The sequence below is a fragment of the Chaetodon auriga genome, chromosome 2 (genome assembly GCF_051107435.1).
Source record: "Chaetodon auriga isolate fChaAug3 chromosome 2, fChaAug3.hap1, whole genome shotgun sequence".
NCBI classification, from domain to species: domain Eukaryota; kingdom Metazoa; phylum Chordata; class Actinopteri; order Chaetodontiformes; family Chaetodontidae; genus Chaetodon; species Chaetodon auriga.
In genome coordinates, this window is record NC_135075.1 from 20,755,960 (window position 1) to 20,778,028 (window position 22,069).

The 22,069-nt window shown below is 41.5% G+C and overlaps 1 protein-coding gene across 1 annotated transcript in view; it reads right to left on the reverse strand.

Moving 5' to 3' along the window:
• kif5ab (kinesin family member 5A, b) overlaps positions 1-22,069 on the reverse strand; it is a 62,442-nt gene that overhangs the window by 26,021 nt on the left and 14,352 nt on the right. Inside the window, exons 2-14 of the mRNA XM_076740020.1 lie at positions 16,603-16,690; positions 14,963-15,036; positions 14,488-14,592; positions 14,007-14,055; positions 12,778-12,833; positions 11,749-11,836; positions 11,398-11,522; positions 9,859-9,963; positions 8,371-8,519; positions 6,691-6,839; positions 3,492-3,700; positions 2,252-2,320; positions 825-1,031 (exon numbers count right to left, since the gene is read on the reverse strand). Coding sequence (XP_076596135.1) covers positions 825-1,031; positions 2,252-2,320; positions 3,492-3,700; positions 6,691-6,839; positions 8,371-8,519; positions 9,859-9,963; positions 11,398-11,522; positions 11,749-11,836; positions 12,778-12,833; positions 14,007-14,055; positions 14,488-14,592; positions 14,963-15,036; positions 16,603-16,690 — 1,473 coding nt within the window. The remainder of the gene's footprint in view (positions 1-824; positions 1,032-2,251; positions 2,321-3,491; positions 3,701-6,690; positions 6,840-8,370; positions 8,520-9,858; positions 9,964-11,397; positions 11,523-11,748; positions 11,837-12,777; positions 12,834-14,006; positions 14,056-14,487; positions 14,593-14,962; positions 15,037-16,602; positions 16,691-22,069) is intronic.

Below are 22,069 nucleotides of genomic sequence, written 5' to 3' on the forward strand. Positions count from 1 at the left end.
GTGACAGATTGAATTAACTACAATTCAGACTTTGACAACAGTGGTTGCTGCTAGCAAACACAACCTCAAACAAGCCATTCAGTGACCTGCTTCTGAAGTGCATTTATGAAATGACTTCAAAAACTGACCTCAATCAAAACCAGTCAGACCTGTGCTCTCTTGGCAGCTGCAGCTTTTAATGTTTCTTGGTGTTTACTTGTGGTCTTTGTGCGAAATAACCAGCCATGACTGAATTCGAGGGTCGAGGCAAAGAAACCACTGCTGGCTCTAATCTGAACAATATTTACGATGTTTTATGTCAAGTTCTTGATGACTGTCCAGGGTGATTATGGAGAATAAAACAAGTCTAGGCTTTTCCCCCTCTTCTCCAACTTTCCCCCCATTATATTTAGACTTTCCTAATACTTTTCTTACATGGATCTGTTCTCAGCCACACCATTTATCTGAATTTTCTCTTTTATCTTTTCCTCCACGCAGCTCTACTCATTATCTCTCTAATTGCATTTTGAACCAGTCGTTCTACATATTCTTGAAAGACAAGGATATAAATGGATAGATGGATAGATTATTTTACACCTAAATGCTCATTTTCTCTCTCTTTCTTTTCCGCAAATATACTTTCTAGTGCTGCATACTGCACCTCAGCCCATGCCTTCATCAGTTTTTGCTAATGTGAGGATAGCCATGTAAAATCCCTCTCTGTTGCTGCCTCTTTGTTTTTCTTCTTCTCTTCATCATTCTCTCTTTTTCCCTCTTGGCCCTCTTGCTGCAATAAATATTCGCCTTTACGGCATGAAAATGAGCCTCCGGGAAGCCAAACCCACCATTTTCTTTGCAAGCTCTTCAGCCAGCAGCTTGTTCTGCACGCTCTTCTCCTCCACCTCCAGGCTCTTCTGGTCGTAGTTAACTGCCAGCTCCTCCAGGGCCTGAAGGACTTCATTTACCTCGGCCTTAGCAGATTCATTCTCTGTCTGCAGCCTGCCGAGCTCCGACTGCACCTTCTCACTATCACCCCTGGATGATGCCAGAAGCTGAGGGACACAGAGATTTAACAGCTGAATATGAACCGTAAAGATTTGGTGTAAAAACAGAGAACAGAGGAAAGCAAAGTGTCTTGGATCATTGAGTACGACAAGCAGCAGCTTCTTCGTTATTCACGAGGCAGAGCTGCGTTGTTTTAATAAAACATAATTGTGGGGTTTATCTTGCTCCTTTGCTAGTAACAGATAAGCATGTCTACCAACCCTATTACACAATACAGGAGTAGTTTAGCAGATGAAACACATTTTAAATATTCATGTTAGATTATCACTTGGCACCATAAGAGCTGATATTTTCTGCCACCATGGCGGTTGTTTGCATGTGCACTGCTGCAGCCCACTGTGAGTCATTTTATTGAATGGATGTCATTAAATGTAGATGTAGCTCTACCCAGGGTGCCTGTGTGTTTGTGCTGTAGCACACACATTATGTTTGGCTAAAAGGATGTCGTGTTACTGTACACCAGCCAAGGTTGGGTAGTAACCTTCATATTAGCTAAGCATTTTGGGATATGAATGAACTAATTTAGCAAATATGGAGACTTTGAATTGGCAGCTTACTACATGCCTAAGCGTTGTGCAGGCTGTCTGGCCCACTGGTTCAGCTACTGTTATGAATACTTGCTGTAAATACTCTTCTTAATTACCTTTTAATGGAGTCTTTTGATTGCTGTGCTTCCCACGAGCAGTATATACAGACAGACAGACCTGTTAACTATAGATCTGTGTGAGAAACGGGCTGGAAACCATTTTCTTGAACAAAAAGGTCTCCAAATTCACAAAGATAGCGGAGCGACGCTCATCCACAGGACATTAAATCACATATCAGATCAGTTGCGAGCATTTCTTTGTCTGTTTATGAGCTACAATGTCTCAATGTTAGCCTACATGCTTCAATCCTTCATCAATCTTTGTATTGATCCTTCCCTCCAATCATTTGTGTCCAACCATCTGCTGAAACTCATTCTATTTTAAACTGCTGTCAACATGCACATACACTCGTGATCAACAATAATAACGCTTTGTGTTCTTCAAGTGCTTTCTGGCACCTGAAAAGTGTTTTTCCCCCCTCATTCATCTCAAGGGCAAGATAATAAACCTCTCATGGCTGAGTTCTATTCAAAGTGTGGCTTTTGAATGCCACAGTGCTGCAGCCGACTGTGGGCCGTTTAACCAAACGGATGAAAGGATGTAAAACAGAGGTCTTTTACCTCCTCCTGGTCGAGCATCTGCTCCTTCAGTTTCTCAACCATCTGGCTCTGGTGGTTGATCTCATCATCCTTCAGTGACAAAGAGACACATGGAATAGAAACAGTTTATTTACAGTGTTATGTGTTACAGACACTGCTGCTGTAACAATACTTTGTACACTACATGAGAGATATGCTGCAGTTTCAAAACTATTTGAGACAAACACTTTGACTTTCAGGTCATATTCAATATTAACTAGTTTCTTATTAGCATGCAAATTAGTATCATATTGGCTCTTTATTAGTCATCATAAAGCATGTATTAGTTCCTCATTCAGTGCTACTCATCATCTACAATTGTTACACCATTAACCAAGTTTCCCTCCACAGCCTCCTAATTACTGCTTATTGAAGGAAGCTGTTGTATATGAATTAAAATCTTACTAACTTAACCCTTAATAACCCGAACCCCCAGAACAAGGCATTAAAACAGTGCTTTACAATGACTAATAAACAGCCAATATGCTACTAATATGCATGCTAATAAGAAACTAATTAATGGTGAATTTGTATAAATTAATATTGTCACAAAACATGAATGCAGTATAACAATAAGGAAAAGCACAGTATATTAATAAGGGTATGATAAATTACTGCTTAGACAGCAGTTATTTAATGGCCTGTGGTCAACTGATCGTGCATACAATGGAAAAAGCAAGCCCTCTCAATGCCACACATATGTCATGTGTATTAATACTACAGGTCTACTATACCACAGAGTAAATGTATGCATCCCCATGGACTGCCCTGTACAGTATGAGCAACTACACACCTACATATCCCCACATGTGTGAAAATGCCAAAAGGGTTTTGTGCTATGTGCTTTCTGATATGAAATGTAAAGGGAATACAAACTGTGCCACTGCACTGACACACAAATGGCTCTGCAAATTTAAAGGGATATCTGTTGATAAAAGCAATAATAATACACAGCAGTGTGGAACACAGCATACATGTGCATAGATCATATGTTAAATAAATGAAAGCTTTCGTGGTTTTCGATGTAGAACATGGTTTCCCCCATGGCATCCGCTCCTAATAGTTGATACATTAGTGACTACTTTGTGCCTGATCTTGAATTCATTAACATGAATAATACATGTGTGATATGTTCTTTCCCTCACAAAAATCTCCTCCATCGTGTGTACACGGCTCTACATTAATGCACACAAACAGGCCTCATGCGGCATCCGTTCTTCACCTTATCATCCAGCTGTTTGTAAAGCTTGCGGATCTCCTCCTCATACTTCTGCCGCTCCTCCTCAGAGATGTGAACCACAATGGAGGAGGCAACTGAACAAGGGCTGCAGGGGCTGCAGATGTCGAGGAGTGGCTCCTCAGATTCGGGAGGCACCAGGGGGACGTCCTCTGATCCTGGACTCAGATGCTCTAACCCAACAACATCCTCACCTAAAGGGAGCAAATATTAGATTTTTGGTGTTGCTCTTATCTCTGGAAAATCCTCCACTATGGATTAAAGCGTAAAAAAAGGGATTAGTGAGTTAATCTTCAGGGTATGTCCCATCCTTACTCATGGATACATTCAAATCTCAGGTTTCATACATCTCTGTGCTGTAAATGAGCTTCATTTCTATGGACTCAGACCTAACAGCAGCACAAATTACCAGACCTATATAGCATTAAGATGTCAGATGTCCTGTGTTTCTCTTTGGCTCAGACTCCAGTATTTCACAAAGAAAAAGGCTGTCGAATGGAGAAAGGGAACATACTCTCTATGCTAATTGTGCTCAAGTACAGGCACTCAATGCCACAAAGAACACAGAAAAAGGCTAAGACCAACTGCTCCTCTAGTAATGCGTCTCTGGCTACATGCTCTTCCTCAGGCTGCATCGAGAGGTTTATGATGATGTGTCCCTCGGTACAGGACAAAAGCAGAACGAGATGCGATAAAATAGCACAAACAATACATACAATATAATAGTGGGATGCTTCCAAGAGTAAGATCTTATGACACTGACACATTTAACACAGAATTAGTTAACATAACTCATGATTGGTTTTGTTTCAATTGTATTTGCAGTTTTGTCTGTATACACATATACACACTGTATATATGATGGCACTTCCCTAATTTTAAAGACACAACAGCAGAAAGTTCTTGATGCTACCTTTTTCCTGGTTCGTAGTACGATTAAGTTGTGCATTTGTGCACATTTATTTAGCATATTAAATTTTCTAATTTGTCTGCATTCATGCGCTCCCCCTCCTTTTTTTAATTTGCGTTTTTACTGAATCATTTGGAAAGCCTTCTTCCACTGCTTTTTGTGTGACTCCAGCATTTCACTGCACTAATTTGACTGATACAATGCAGCTGGAAAGAAGGGGATCAATCAGGATCAATTGACTGCTTTGCCCCATTAAGATGAGTTCAAAGTAATCCATAGTGGAGACAATACACCTAGCTGACACCGATAAGGTCTTCTTGTCCAGCTAAAGGTGTGCTAATAACAACAGCTGCCTGCTTAAAGGCCTGAAACCTGAAAACACGTAGTGACACACTATAGGAGATCCCCGCTCGGGACTGCAGAGGTGATGGTGTGGAATTTACTGGAAGAGACAGCTGTTCCTGTCTTTGAGCTATCCTTGACTAAAGAGCCGGATAATGTGATACAAGATGGAGGTCAACAGCATTTGTCCCAGGGAGTTCCTGGCCTGAAGTGGGCAACAATATATGGGGCAGTGAGGTGGGAATGGGGGCAACGATGTTGTCAAAATGATTCATTAGGAAATTAAAAGTACTAAATTGTGAGAGAGACACACAGGAGGAGAGCGGAGGAAGAGATTGTGTGTGAGTGAGTGGATGGCTGTGTGAAGGAGAACAAGAGCATCTAAGGCGAATGAAGCAATAAAAGCAATCATTTTCACTGATAGGTGTTCAATAAAGATGTGTTACAGCGTTTTTAAAATTCAGGTCAAGCATTGAGGGAGTGATCTTCAAGAAAAACACCGGACAGGATTCATTACACGGCTTGAATGTCAACCGATCACTACTATTGAGAGCACTGACATTTGAATTGACCTACAGTCTATGGAGGAGGGTGCTTAGAAATGTGTGTGTGTGTAATTAACTGTGAGTGTGTGTGTACGCACTGCTTCATGTGCTTGTGCTTTTGTAAGTGAGCTGACACAAGTGTGTGTGTGTGCTAACATGGAAGAGGATCAGTGTAAGTTATGACTTCTCTGTCTATGTGATTAGCTATTGTTGCTGTGATGATTAATAATACATAAAGGAGTCATAAAAGATAAAGCCTGCAGTGATTCTTGCCTTCAGCACAATATGAGGGGAATCAAATTATACAAAGTGTAAAAGTCTGAATAATATGAAACAGAAACCGCCAAAAAGGGATTTTTAAGTGTTTTGGGCACAAGTCCAGCAAGTCTGATTGGCTGCTCTCTTCCCTCATCACCACTGGCATGTATTCAGATGATATCAAATGAGGTTAAACCTGCATGTACGCAGGCTGAAAAATAATGTCTGCAGGCTAGCAGGATGGTAAAATTTTCATTCCTGTAAGTAGGTACTATTTCATGCATGAAAAGGGACTGGAACAAGGAGATATAGTGGAGGGATTTTTCTGAGGGGGACTATGTAGAGGCTGTGTTCACTGGACTTGACTCTAAGCACTCTCCAGCTCAAGCTCTTTACTTGCAAATACCACAATTCTCATTTTTTTACTGGAGAGTAGGAAGAAAAAAAATGACTTAGTGTCCCAGTTTAGAATAATTTTCTTAAAAAGGGGATACAGTTCCATTCATTTTGTATCATACACGTTAGGCCTGCAGTGATTTAACATTCTACAGCTGTGCTAGCAGCTCTGTGAGCTCTGTACGCAGCTACATGCTAACTCAGCATGCTAACATGTTCATGGTGACAATGCTAACATGTCTATGCTTAGTAGCTATGATGTTAGCATGTTCACCGTTTTAGTGCAGCATGTTAGCATGCTAACAGTTGCTAATTAGCAATCAGCACAAAATACGGGTGTGGAAAATGGGAGTTGCAATTTTATTGGTTTTGCAGATATTTGGTCCTACATCGATGTATTGGTCAATTTAATTATTTGTCCCTTAAAAACATAACTGTTAAGCGAATGGTGGTGTTGGATGAAAGGCCAAAGGAGCATCAAAGTCATGATGATTCATCCTCTGGAGACCATGAATGTCTGTCCAAAATGTCATGGCAATCCATCTAGTAGTGGTTGAGATATTTCAGTCTGGACCAAAGTCGTGAGCCTGCCACAACACCGCTTGTAAGGCTAAAAATACAAACTTATTTCTGATAATGCCAGAAAGCCTGGGCAACAATTTCCACAGTTTGACTTAGACATTCTGTGTTTTTTTTTTTTGAGCTGCCAGTGTGATAACAGCGCGAGTATTACCGTTCCTCCAGCGGTTCAGCTCAGCCTCCAGTCTTTGAACACTCTCCTTCAGTGACCTGTTCTTCTCCTTTTCCTTCTCATACTTCTTCTTCCACTGCTCCGCTGTGAGCTCCAGGTTCACTGACACAGTATTTCTGATGGTCTTGGCTCTAATTGCAGTGAAGCAGGGAGAAGCAGGGACAGAGCAGAAAGAGAGAGAAAGGCGAGGAACCGGTGTGAGAGTGAGAGGAGAAGATACAGAAAAGCGGAAAAGAAAGAAAGTGTGAGAGAACGGCAGAGAATAGAGAAACTGTCAACAAGGGTATTTCAGCGCTGGCTGCTCAATGAAAATGGGCTTGCATCTCATTAATTGGTATGCAAATTGGCTTTCTGCCAACTGTGTCTGATGGTGCATGTAGAGAGAAGGAGGTGCACGGAGGCAAGGATTCAAAACGCTTCAGACCTCTCACAACACCTCCACATCAAACACAGCAATCACACGATTCACACGAGGACAGAGCACTGTATGGGGCTATAAATTATTCCTCAATTATGACGCAAATAAGTGGCGTCACAGAGTTGAAACATTTATGATGGTACAGCTGCAGCACTCAGCTCCGGCTGTGAATTTCACATCAGTGGCTATCACTTAATTTTACAGTCCAGTGGGATAACATTGCTGTGATTATTCATTTAGCCCCTGATATTAGCAATACAAACAGCCCTATCTAAAGCTGTCCCATCACATCTGAATAGAGATAACACTTTGTTTGGATAGTGCAGATGATCAAACATCAGGTGGCAATAAAGTTAATGTTGAACAAAGTGGTAATGGTTAATTCATGTGCTGCACCTATATAGTTTGTGCCCAAACCATCCAACCATGAAAACTCTATTTCTAATAGTAATAAAACAACTGAAATAAACCCTAACTGAGACACTGTATTCAGTACCCTGCTCTTAATGACATGGCTTCCCCTCAAGTCTGTTCATTTGTGGGCATTTTTCTGAAACATATACAGTCACTTGATATATTGATAACGCTGAAAATATCCAAATAAAGAGTGACAGAAATTTGTTTAATATCATGTCATAGTATTTTTGGTGTTACATTGATGTTAAGAAAGAGATTAATTGTGGTTTTCAACAGCTGCTGTGGCTGACTGAGGGAGATAAGAGACAAAATTTTCTGCTCAGTAAAATTATAATGTCTGCTGTGGATTCTGTCACTCCCTTTGCTCGGTCATACATTATTTATTTCAGCCAACTCTCGTGTCAGTCTCTATTCAAGGAATTCATTGGTAGGGGGAAACAGGCCTGGGAGGCATAAGGAGGCTTTTTGGGGATCTTTCTTTGCATCTGTGGGTTTCTTTGAGTTGACAGTGAGCAATAGGAGTGGAAAGCTGGCAAGCACACCAAACCACAGCTTCTGTGAGTCCAGCTTACGCTTAAGATTAGAAAAGATGCTCTTTAAGCAATCCCGGCACGATCAGAAAACAAATTGCAACACAGACCTTGCCTCCAAAAGCAGGATGCGGCCGTCAAAAGCAAAGTTGGAGGCAGTAATATGTGAACAGCATATCTGAGTTGAGCACATTTCAGCAGAAAAACATCCCAACAGCTGCAGCTGAGCGAGACAGAAATGTGTGTTGCGCTGCACGGTGCAGCAGCCCGTGGCTACTTAGCATGGAAGCCAGTTACCGTTGGCCAAACATCAAGGTGGATTTGGTCTCCACATCATTGTAGCTGGAGGGAGAGCAACAGATGAACATGGTGGTGCGACAGTTCCCGCCCAGCGAATCCTGTAAGATGCGAGTCATTTTGCTGTCACGGTACGGCACGTGGGATTTCTGCAACAACATAAAGAGAGGCGGTTAGAAAGGGAAGCAAAGATGGTATGAAAAATATTAAAAGATTGGGACCACCATGCACCTGCATTCCTTTTAAAAAATGAAAAAGATGGTGCTGTGAGCATCAGCGGAGAACAAAGAAAGATGAGGTTTCTGCTGCATCATTCACAGAATTACTTTTTAACCTTTGGAACGTCTTCACAAAGACTGTGTCCTTGCTCAATGAATAAAGAATGAATGCCAGTAGATTATGAAAGATTTGTGAGCCATTTACAGTCTGCGTGCCTTTTCTGTTTTATGAGAAGTTCCCTGAGAATTTTATCATAATAGTGAATGTTTTAATGGCGATGATGAGGCTAGCATAGAGCATAGAGAATGGATCCAGTGGTTGAATATCCTGGTTGCTTATATGGATATGAGTTACCAGTTGTAGCAGCAATGGGAATTACAGATGAGGGACAGAAAACTAGCTGGCATGTCACTGCAGCATTCATCTAATGGCATATGGCGACTATGGGATGGTTAACACAGGAAAGGACTGTGGTTATAGCAAGAAGAACATTGTGAAAGGAATAGTTTGATATTCCAGGTAATCCACTTATTGTGTTCTTCCTCAGAGACATGGCCACTAGCGGCCTGTTATCTTAGCTTAGCTTAGCACAAAGACTGAAAACCATAAGAAAAAGCTAGCCTGCCTCTGTCTGAAGGTAACATAATCAGCCTACCGGTATCACTAAAGATCAGTAATTAACACATCACAGTGCAATGCAAACAAAACCAAATTAAAAACAAAAAAATATGTTTTTTCAAGGAATTATGTGTCAGACTATTTCTCAGCAGGGACCAGTAACTTCCAGGACACTGCACATCAACTGACAGAGCCAGGCTAGCTGTTATCCCCCTGCTTCCAGTCTTTATGCTAAGCTAAGATAGCTGGTGACAGCTTAACATTTACCATATAGATTTGAGAGCAGTGTTGATCTTTTCATCTAACATTCAACAAGAAAGCAAATGAGCATATTTCCCAAAATGCCTACCGATTCTTTTGAGGTAGGGTTAATGTTATGGGCATTACTAATTAATTAATAAAAGATAAATAGACTGGGCTGATCAATTGTATTCTGTGATTTGGCTCTGACTGTTTGGACACTATACAAACCAAAGACGTTGAAGACATTTAGGCTGTTCTAATCGAATACATTCCAATAATTCACTGCAGCCTTGACTCAATTTTGTAAAACACATTGCTTTGGCAGCAGGTAAACAATCAAGAGGAAAAGCATTCGGCAGCTGCTACACACGATGATAAGGCAGGCTGCAGAGATTTTCTCCACCGTACCGTTCCCTCGGCCAAGGCTGAGATGACGTTCCCCAGGGCCGACAGAGACTTGTTGATGTTCTTGGCCTCATCCAGCACTGCTCCCTCTGCACCTGTCTTACTGACCTGACACAGATACACACACATAGGAGGAATTATCTCAGAAAATATGCTATCTTCATAAAAAACATTGATGTTTCATTATTTATTTTTTTTAGTTTCTTTAAATGTCCTACGAACAACATGATTTGTGACTGTAAATTCATAAGCAGGTTCCTGCAGATATATCTTGTATACAGCATGCAATTCTTATTTCTGGAAATAAACAACTGCCTCTAAACTAAACACAACCAAGTAAGCTCAAAAAACTGTCTCAGAAATGTTTCTCTATTTTCCCTGGTAAGAGCACCAAAAATGCATTTGTTTTGGGAAACTTCCAAGAAAATTATAGAGAAACTACAGACTGTAAAACGAAGCATGCGTTGTATTGTAAATGATCAAAAACAGACAGGAAACACTGAGACTCAACCAGCTTTTCAGACAGTTTATGCACGACATTTTACTTTAATGGGAAAGGCACACCATACTGTGTCACAGTCGTCATGGGATACAATTATTTACAGCAAGATAATGAGGAGCTTAATTATAGAAGAGTGCAAGTTGAGCAAGCTTTCTGTGGAGCGTTCACCAGCTTCCTGTTCAGAGAGTAATATTGTGTATTCATGTCTAAGAAGTTGTTGGAGCAAAACCATTTAACCATTTCCTCCTTCATCCCCAGGGAGGACCAAGACAACAGATCCAGCATCAGCACTTACTCCCTAAACCCTGGTTGTGAGCATCTATCCAGACTATATGGACATCTACTACTCTGAGCACACACTATTCTAGATTTGGCATAAACAATACAAACAATAGACTACACCCAGGAGCCAGCTGTGTTGTTAATGTATTTTCTGTCTGCTTTCCAGAGTATGACCTATGTCCTGGAGATAAATTGTTTCATAGATGGTGTGATGGGGCCCGCTGATTCAGATTTCACCTAAAAGGCCGTGAAACAGGGGAACAATTAGTTGTTTGTGGCTCCCCTCAATTTGACCTCTGTCTAGGCTGAAACCCTTTATCAGGCTTATCTGAACCGAGAAACAGAATTTCTGAGAGTTTATTATTTCTCAGAAAATGATTTTTTGCCTCCATGAGTGGGACCAACTGAATCCCTCAAAATGAGCAAACACCACCCCTGATATTGCATCAGTGACTACAGGATTAAACTGAAAAATTCAGGAATCAAAATGAGAATCAATCCTCTGCCTCTAAGACAGATTCTTTATAATGTGGAATTTAATAAAAATGTAATGCAGTGCCATAAAGTGAGCGATTTAAAATGCTTTAAGGGTGAAGTTCAGGGCTTTAATACATTGTTTATCTGCTTCTTTGATATCTGAAAACACCATTTCTTAGAAAGACATCTGGTCCCAGTGATCCACAATCCTGCAGATGGTGAATGTTGAGAGTTAGTAGCACTTTTAATGTTTGTAGAGTAAAATACCCCATTCGTCCTACCTTCTCACTACCAGCAAGGTCGACCAGGTACAGCTTCCCACTTAGCTTCTGCTCTGTCTCCACATTTTCTTGTTTGATGTTTATCAAGAAGATGCTGTGACTCCGTGAACTGTGCTCATTCATGTCTAAAGAACAAAGTAAGGGCAGGAGGAAGTCTAATTCAGACTCATTTTATGAAACGTCAGTCAATTCATTATTTCTCTTAGACGGAGTTGTTAAGCTTTGCACCTCGTCATGCATTTCTCTGCTTTGCACCTTCATTTTGTTATACTTAAACCGTGAAGTGAAATCTGACATGAAGTGTCTGACAGCACGAGTGTGAACATTACGAAGATCAACAGAGTGACTCACTGGTGACAGCAACGTGACGGTTGGCCTTCCCTTCATCTATCACATCCATCACTTCCTCGGGGCTTGTGACAAAGCGCTCTGTGCAGCCCTTTGTGAAAGACAGGCATGTGCAAACATTCATTTATACTGTAAAGAAAACATAAACATATATACTGTATGTGTGTATAGACAGATAGATAGACACACTGTATATATGGTATGCACCACCAACATGCTGTATCTGCAAATGAATGTTCCCATTACCTTCTACTTTGCACATATACAGTATGTCTGCACAAATAAAGGCACATAAAAACATACAAAAAAAAAAAAGAAGTTTGCCATTTGCTTTACTTCAAATCAGTGTCCTTAACTTTAAAGCAAACATTTGACATTTGGTAATAATAAGCTTATTTTCTTTGAGACATAGAGTTATATTAGCAAACTAGATGAAATGATTGACAACACTCAAAGTTCAAACCACGAGCCGGTTAGCTTAGCTTAGCCGAAAGACTGAAATTAGGTAAACAGCTAACTTGCCTCTTTTAAAAATTACCAAAACCCACCTACCACCATATTATATTTTGTTTGTCAAATCCATACAAAAAGCAGAGGGCTGTGCGTCTGACTATTTCTTGGCTCTGAATAGTTGCAACTGGGGGAAACTCCAGTCGCACCAGGAAGTTAGCTTGGCACATAATCCTGCAACGAGGTGAAATATTGTTTTTTAACTTTGGTTTTTGTATGGATTGAACAAATAAGATATAGTGTGCTAATTAATCATCTTTACAGGCACTGGCAGGCTGATTTTGATGTAGCCAGGCTAGCTGTTTACCCCGTTTCCAGTACTGGTGCTAAGCTAAGCTAATTGCCTGCTGGCTGTAGCCGTGGTCACATTTAAAAGACAGATGAGTGTGGCGTCTAACACTCCACCAGAGAGCCAACAAGCGTATTTCCCATTCTTTTAACAAACTACTATAACAGAAACCACATCTACATAATAAAAGGAGAGAAATCAGAGCGAATCATGTCAGACTGCTGATGACTCACCTTCACATAAGGAACTCTGTATTTGTCTTCATGCACTGACAGGTTGGTTTTTGTCACTAGGGTGTGAGGGAAAATAAGGAGAGAGGTCATTGTGTCACCCAAAGCATTATCTGCGCACAAATGAGCATCTGCATGTGAATGTGTTTTTTCTTTTTTTTTTACTCTCTGCACAAATATATTCAGACCTAACTATGTTCCCTCCATATATGTGAGTCAGACACAGAATACGTGAGGCTCTGGCTATGACTGTTTTTAATGGAGCTGAAATGTTTGTGCCAAAGTCACAGAGAGGTTAAAAAGATGCCTCCGCTAATGTCAATGAAGAAAATTTCTGGCAAAGAAACTTATTGGCCCCGACTGCTGCTTTAGTCACTTCACATTTGAAAGTCCTATCTTGTCGATGATAATTAAATTTCACCGGATTGCGGGGGCTGTTTTTTCCTTGGAGACTGTGTGCTTCTGCGTGTGTGTTTGTGTTTTATCACCCTACAGTCACTTTTTCTCTGTGGAAGTTCCTCCACAGGGTGTTGTTCTCTGCGCTGCCTCGATTCATCTCGCTTGCTGTTGACTCGTTTTTTGTTCATAGCTTAAGTGTTCCTCAGCCGCTGTGAACTCCCCTGCATACAGATGGGGGCTTTCACCATCGTCTCTGGTTCGATTAAAGATGTAATCACAAGGATGCTGCCTACCCCTCCCTGTGCAGGCCTCTCCATCACTTTACACCAGTTATATATCTCTGCGATAAGACTATGAACTATGTTGTGGTGTGGCTGTGTGTGCAATGTGTTTATTGTCTTAGGCAGAAAAGAGTAAAGGAAGGCATCCCGGTTGTTTAATTCTTCCTTTTAAATTCATCAGTAAAAATGTCTTGAGTTTTTATACTGTTTTCATAACTTAGTTATTATCACGATGACAACCGAATGCATATGTTTTGTTTTCAGAAGTGTCTATATAAAAATACAGATTTATTTTTCATTTTGTACCCCCAAAACATGCAGAAACAGGTTTAAGTCCTATTTCAGCCCTGAGCCCTGCTACACTACTCTCTAGTAAAACTGGGGGGTTGGTGGGGTTTATGCCCTGGATGACAATGTTACATTTTATCCATATGCACCGAGCTATACAGGTTTGAATGTCCAACTCTCTACTGCAAGAGGCCTGTGCAGTATTCACAAATGCATGTTGTGTTTTCACTGTTTTCAAGTCGTGTGTTCAGTGCATCAACGCACCATCCAGCAGGTCCCGGATTTTATCCATGTATATCTCAAAGTAGGAGACCTGCAGCAAAACAAAAAAACACGGAGCAGCTGATTTTTGGAAAACTGAAGGGGAGAGACAGAAACAAGGAAGTGACAGAGAGAGAGAGAGAGAGGATATAATGGATGCTCATTGTGGAAATATGCAAAATGCTGCTACAGTAATCTGTCCTCTCTGGGTCTGACGAGGTATTATCCTCCATTAGAAGACTGTGGTGTAAAAGGAAAAAAGCACAACAAATATTGCTGGATTATCATGGTTTATATATCATGATTTATTGATGCTTGGCTGATTCCACTGAGCCCACCCATGTGAGGATTACATCAGAGGCCCCGGTCTGACCTCCCACTGGATGTATCATAGTGTGCAAGACCAAAACTGAGCATCTACATCCCTGTGTGACAAGTGCACATATGTCCGCATGAACAGATGCACACCGAAATTCACACCGACCTTTATGTGGAATTCTAGGTTCTCATCCATGGCAAATATGTGTTCGAAAATGTCCTCTGATATCCGCGGGATGATTCCCATTCCCTCTGGATCATGAAGGTTCCCCTGCGAGAAGAAAGAGACCAGATAAGAAGATGTGAGTGAAGAGCAAATGCAGACCCTGGGACAGATTAAGCATGGGGAACAGTAAAAGACAGGAGAGCGGAGAGGCTTTTGGCTTGAAAGGGAACAGGGTCGTTTCCCTGAGAGAGTTGTAAAGGAGGTTAGTGCCCACAGAAGGCTGGTAAAGACAGATAGTGAGCGATGACAGTGATGGAGGGAGATGTACTGTCAGGGCGAGCAGAGGAGCAGATCTCAAAAAAAAATGTGTGTGTGTGTGTGTGTGTGTGTGTGTGTGTGTGTGTGTGTGTGTGTGTGCGCGCGCGCGCGCGCTCCACAGCTAGTCTGCCTTCTGAATTATTTAGCAATACTATACCTCCATGGTGTGTGTTTTTCCAGAGGAGGTCTGCCCATAGGCAAAGATGGTCCCATTGTATCCACCCAGTACATCTAGAATGAGAGAACAAGGAAAAAGGCATGGTAAAGAAAGAAAAAGGCAAAGAGGAAAACACTGAAGATGAAAAATGAGTGCCAGACAAAGAGAAAATGTGACAGAAATACTGACTCCATGAAAACAAGGCAGACAAGCACAGAGACAGAGACAAATATCTTTGACCTTTGCTCCAATGACAATGGCATCAAACTGTGCCTCAGAACGCCTGTTTGCACTTAGAAGCACACGGTATTTAAGCTTGGTTAGGTGCTGAACGACCTCTGTGGCTACACACAATAAACAACATCTACCCGCGGTGTCAAAGCCACCAGGAGGCACTCAGTGAAGTCCCAAACAAGTATATCTACATTATTCTCGCCATTCATCTGGTAGGAGCCACAGTGGAAATAGCACTTGCTCTCCAGTCGAGGTTATAAAAGCAGTAGCACGGCTGAATGTCATATTGCTGACACAGTCTAATAAACTCCAGTGGTAAAAGTCAAACATGGCTAAAGAAAAACACATCACCCTGAAAGGCCGCCTGCCGCAGGTCAGCTGACCACAAACTAATCACAAAGGCTCTCAGCTGAAAACACGAGGTGCCCTTTCCCTTGCCTTAGCTCTTGTGTCTCTCAGCTCGGCGACATGTCTTCCTCTGGCTCCACGCCGGTCATGGTGAGACCAAACCAGAATGTGCCACATAAAAGAGCAAAGAATAAAGAGTTTGTCAATGAGAGGAAATAAAGACAGCGGGGGATAAGATGGCCTGACATCAGAGACCACCGCAAAGGGAAAGAGAAGAAGAGAGGAGACGAAGAGCAAAGACGGCATGAGTGTGAGAGAAAGACAGTGAAAAGGGCAAAGAAAGAGGACAACAGAGACAGACAGCCAGAAAAGGAGACAGTGTGTAAACATGCATCCCCAAACCGGCTTTCTCTGGCCGTGCTCGCCCTCTCTGTTGCCCTTTTCCCTTGACACATTTCAAATCTCACTTTTCATCTCATTCCTTCATTTTGCTAAATCCCTAACCTTGAATTTTTCCCAACTCTGCACTGCGATTCATCTCACCTCTTTATTTCCAGCTTTCCTCGGCCTGCTAAGTAATCTCGCACTGTAAGTAATCTTTCTCACCAAATCAATCTCGTTTTCATGCTCCATCTAGAACTAGTTCAACAGAGTTCCACGCTCGCTTTGAAGGAGGCACAGAAGAAGAGACCCTAACAGGGCGAAAAAGGGGCAGACGGATGTAGGGAGGTGCGGACAGGGGGAGGGGCGAAAGAAGGAAGACTTGGCTCTCGAGGGCATTGCTTTCGTTTGATCTCGTGTCTTCTGGATACACCAGTCCCGCTGTGCTTTGATAAGAACGTGTCTTGTTAACCAGCGCATTTTCATGCTCATACCTGTAGGTTGTGTGTCTGTACAGCTGCTAATGCATCCAGTCAGTGAACAGAACGTAAACTGACAGAGCCGTTAAGGGGAACCCAAGGATACGGAGATTCAAGATGTAGTGGCTGTCTCCCTTTTCTGTGACTCATTAATCTTGGACAAAAAAAAAAGAAGCAAAAACCATGCACATGACTCACCTTTGACAATCTGCTTGGCACAGGCGTTGTAGACCTGTTCCTGGGTGGTGTTGGTGGGGAACACCTGGTCAAACACGTACGACTTCCCCTGTGAAGGCAGCACAAACACATTCAGCTGCACGACCACACAGACAGTTTAAAGAGTACTTCAGATTATTGTCAACACCTCATCTTCCCCTGTGACTCGCTGTAAAATCCGCCCTGGGAAGTTTGTGAAGCAGAGCGCAAGGGTGTGTGTGAGTGTGTGTCAAAGAGAGGAAGACTTCACACATCGTGTGTATCACTAAAACATTATGTAAAGCCATATTGCCACAATAAAAAAGTGCCACATCAATATTTCCTTTACGCACAGTGAACATGCTTAATGGACCCTGTGTCCGTCTGTGTTTATTAGACCTGAACAGTGGCGCATATATCATATATATGGGTGTTTTGAATGAGTGCAGCGCAGCATGAAGCCTTGGAAAAAAGGTTGTGTGACCCCAAGAGAGACAGAGAAAGGGATCACATCTGAGGTGAGGCCATTAGAGGCGGTGTTCGAGGACTGGAAGAGTGAAGTGATGGAGTGGAGAGGAGGAGTAGAGCAGAGGAGTCGAGATATAGAGAGGTCAGAAGAAAGATGATGACCTGCAACCAGTGGCTGCATGTGAGAGGAAACACAAAAAGAATGAGGGGGAAAAGAACAGAGAGTCTTGTCAGTTAAGCAGCCCGAGGAACCCGACAAGTCAGCCGACCAGCAAACGATCAGAAATTGAACAAGTCACACAGCCAACCAGAGATATGCTAATTCGACAGACGGGCTTGGATTGCCACTGAACCAATTAATTAGCAAGCTAGCATCATTCAGTGGGAAAGCCAGTTCACATAGATATTCAGTAAACCACCCAGCCCAACATATTCAGCCACACATCAGCCAAGTTCTAGTGATGAGAGCAGTGACTGGGAAAATTCGAGTATCCTTAAAAAAACACACCTCACCTGCTAATGGGCCTTATTTTAAGTAGAGTGTGTGCATGAATGTACGTGTGTGTAGGTGGGTGTAGACATGCACATACATGTGTAAAGCATTCAGAAGCCTTGCAGAAATCCACTGTGAGAAGCAAAGACTAATCTAACCTTCACACTTGCGTTATACTCACATTTATTTTTTTTCCTTGGCTCACTGTGTGGAGGCTGTATGACGACCCTTCTGCATGTTAATGGAAGACTTATATACTGTATATAGGCACTCTGACATCAACGGCACACCATTTCTAGACATGTTTTCTAAACTCGACGTGACGTGCCACAAAGGATCCCAGCTGGATTCACAACTTTAACCACGTAACCACTGGGAGACACAGATTTATTTGTTTAATTGTTGGAATGTGCATTTCATCAAATTACATCATTTCAGTAGGATGAATTTAAAGTGCGGAGGACACAACAGAACCAGACATGGGACTCGTCTCAGGTCTTGATCCATAATTAACCACAGAAAAGTGACTCAGCTATGTCTCTGTCAAGCCCGCAGGGATGGCACTTCATTCTACGACTGATAAAAAAAGGTCTCTTATGTAATCTGGATGTACTGTATAATGGACGGGATTTATTGATTTATAGTGGCCACAAACCAACAATTTTACATTCTATCTTTATTGTCCTGAGGGTTGTATAGTGAGTGGGAGTGCCATGTTACATAAGCAAGGCATTAAATCCATATAAGCTCCACTGGCCTTGTTCTATTCGTGCCCCTGTACTTGGAAAGAGAAGATCATTTTTGCTGAGGGGGAGAACACATTATTATTGCTATTATTATTCAGATAAAAACCAACTTTATTGATCCCACAGGGAGAAAGATTGAGAGAAAACAAAAGTTAGGGATTTAGACACAGATTAGAGGCGGTAAAATGAGAAAGAAAGTGAGAGCAGCTGCCATACGCAGTGCGCCATCTTGCATGTTGAATCAAGGGCATTGCTTGACTTATAAACTATTCATATATGTGTTCACAATGGATACAATTATTGTGTCCATGGGATATGATTTATTTGTGCTTGCTGAACTACATCAGTTGGTACATGGTATTTCCAGTCGTCCTTGCATGGAAAACCTTCACCATCTTCAATAAACTGAGAGTATTGTGATATTCTATTTGTTTCTGTGTTGTCAAGTAACTAAAATGATCATTTAAGTTTTGTAGTGGTCACTCTTCTGTTAAGTTCCAGTAGTTTGGTCTCGCGTCTGGTTTCTCCCCCGCTCCTGATCCGGCCTGAACTGCTAACCATGGCGTTGCAGCTTACATGGAGCCTCTGATAATTGGCAGAGCTTTTGCTCTACGGTCCATGCAGCATTGGTCCGGGCAGCTCGGTGAGCAGTGATGGGATATTTTTTCTGTCGCTCATTTTAGCGTTTTTCTCCCACTCTGCAGTTGAATTACCAACAAGCAGGCTGCAGCAGATGTGTTTATATTTTCATCAGTGGTGATGCTGACATAAAACTAGCAAATTCTTCAGTGAGCATGTAGGACAGAATAAGTTTTTACCTTCCCTGTGTGCAAGGTAACAGTAAACCAGACGGTATCATTTTCAAGTTTTTGTGCTGAGAATTTATCTCTGTTACACATGCAATTCCAACGGAGTCTTTAGGATACAGCTTTTCCCATTGAAATCCCTTTCAGTAGCCTGTATAAATGAAGATGGTACAAGAGGTACAAGAACTGAGAGAAGAGTTGGACAAAAGTATCCACATGAAACAGGAGCTCCGTGATCATAAAAGTGAGCTGCTGAACTATCAACTCAGCATCGCAAAGGAAAAGTGTGCGACTGCTGTGGCTCAAAAAGAGGCTGTGAGCCAGCAAAACGCTGCAGAGCTTCATCAGATCCTGGAGCTGAGGCTACGGGCTGAAAAAGCCCATTTATTGAGAAGCAGCATCTGACCTTTGCGAGAGAGGACGAGCTGTGCGATCAAGTGGACGAGCTCAAAGATCTGCTCCAGCTGAAGACCAGGGAGAAAGAGGGGCCTCCAATCTGAAATTAAGTCCCTCAATGTCAAGCTGAAACCCTGTGACAATTTCAACGCAGACAAGCAGGACAACAGCAGTCACCCCAAGGAGACATCACCCTTCCTTTGTGGATGGTTGTTCAGACTGTTCAAACAAGAGCAGCAGAGACAAACTCATCAAACTACCAAAACCAAACCAAGCAGTAGAGTGGCTCAGCAGTTAGCCTCACGGGATGCAGCTCTGGGTTCAGATCCAGACCTGGAGCTGCTTCCTGCCTCAGTGGATATACTCCAACTGCTCTGTTTATTCCCACACTACAAACACAAATTGGTCAGCAATTAAAAATAATGACAATAAGAATAAACTAAACATTTTTCTTATGAAAGGAGGGTTTGTTACAGAAAGTTTAGTCAAATGCCAACTCTGCTGCTAACTGATGAACAGCTCAGTCTACAGAGAAAACACAAGCAAATACAGAAACACTGCAAGCTGCAGGGACCATGTTAGCCTGCACACTATGAGCACATTATTTGGACAATATTGCACATACAGTATATGCCATACATATGTTTCTGCCCTTTACATAAAAGCCATACAACTCCGGAGGATGCTCTAAACCGTGATTATGTCTGCACCAGCAGTCTGGAATAAAATACACCAGTAATCCCCTGCACCTCCAAGTATTACACATGGGCCGTGCTGCCGCTCAGCCTTTTAAATGACACATTCAACAACAAGCTCGACACAAAATCCTGATGCACACAAATTTATCACTGGCTTTCAAGAATGGATTCTTTCGTGGTTCAACTCACAATTTATCATGTTCTTTTTCAGTTCACAAACACATCTATTATGCTGGTTTTCAAGTCACATTCAATTTAAACACTTTGCATTTATCTGTCAAGGAGCAGGCCTACAAATTTGTAAAGATTCACAGTAAAGATTTAATTTTTGTATGATAAGTAATGAATTATGGCAAGTTATGATGAATGATGGAAACTAAAATTTGGTATCAATCTACCAGAACAGTAACTAACCTACACAACCAGGGATTATATTATGTATAAGCAGTGTTTAGTGTCCACAAACAAAATGTGTTATTTTGTTATTTTGTCCATTTGAACAGATAAACTTGTGTAATAATGTGTCCTTTTTTTTGTCCTTTGAATGTATCTTAACCACACTAAATCACATTTATATTTCACAGAGTAGCTCTGTGAACCCAGGCTGGCTAGTTTTAGCAGCAGATTAGATTTTTTGTAATTATTTCATTTAGCCACTGTCTTATTTAAGTGGTATAACAAACTCAATTACTCTGATGGTGAAGCATCAAAGCATCAAAATTGATTCTTCACTTATGAGAAGCATAGGAGTAAGGCAAGTAGAAAAGTGAAGGTGAATTATCTTTAGCTAAGGCTAACTGTGACCGTCTCACCAGTTAGCTTTAGCTAGCCGGAGCGCTGTTACTGTGGTTTGTTGTCTGTGTCTGTGTCTGTTTTTTTTTTTTTTTTTTTTTTGTGTGTGTGTGTGTGTGTGTGTGTGTGTGTGTGTTCTTTTTGTGTTTGTTTAGAAGTTATTTTTTTCTTTAAAAAAAAAATACACATTTTCATTTTCATGTTGTTTATTAAGATGAAAATGAGATCTAAGTACTGTCATAGGCTACAGAGCCGCTAATAGCTTTCTCCCTTTCTGTGATGCCATGGTTTAAAGTGCTGTTGGTGTGCCGTTTAGTTGATAGACTGAGAGAGTAACATAACCTGCATCAAGAAAAGAGTATTTTCATTTCTGTCAGAACAGAAAAGTTCAGCCTTGTGATGCTTTTCCATGTTTCTTAAGTAAATATTTTGAAGCCAATATATTGAGCTGACATATTGAGATTAAATCAGACTTGTTATTTCAGTCTGCCAAGAGAATCCAGATGTTTTTCACGTGCCACTCAGTGCTTCTATTCTAACTGTTTTATTTAAAAAAAGCCACAAAGAAAGTAAAAAAAAAATGAATTCGTGCCGCTCTTAAGAGCTGTGGCAGAGAAACAGGCAGCATCACCACAGAGTACGATGTTGAGTGGGAGCATTCCCACAGTGAGCTCCCACTTTACAGTTATAGCTTTGCATAAAATAAATTGTTTGTGACAGAGGGTGGAAACAGTTTGGCAGAACCCAAGCTTCAATTTCGTGTATTCCTCATCCATTTCTTAATAAGCTGAACTTTTTTGCTGTTGTGTTCAAGTACTGTAATCACAGCTGCAGGTACAAACACGCTTCCATCAGAAGTGATTAAGGCTGAGACTGTTCCCATAGAGCCATTCATAATACTACACAGTGCACACATATGCAGAGGGAGGGAAGTCTGGAGGGAGGGAGAAATCATAATGTGGTCTTCATTGGGGTGAATAAAATGAGTCAGTTATATAAGCTGGATGAAAAACAACCCCTTGCCAATCATTTGTTCTGCGGCTCCACCTTTTGCAGCTCCTGTGCTGCATA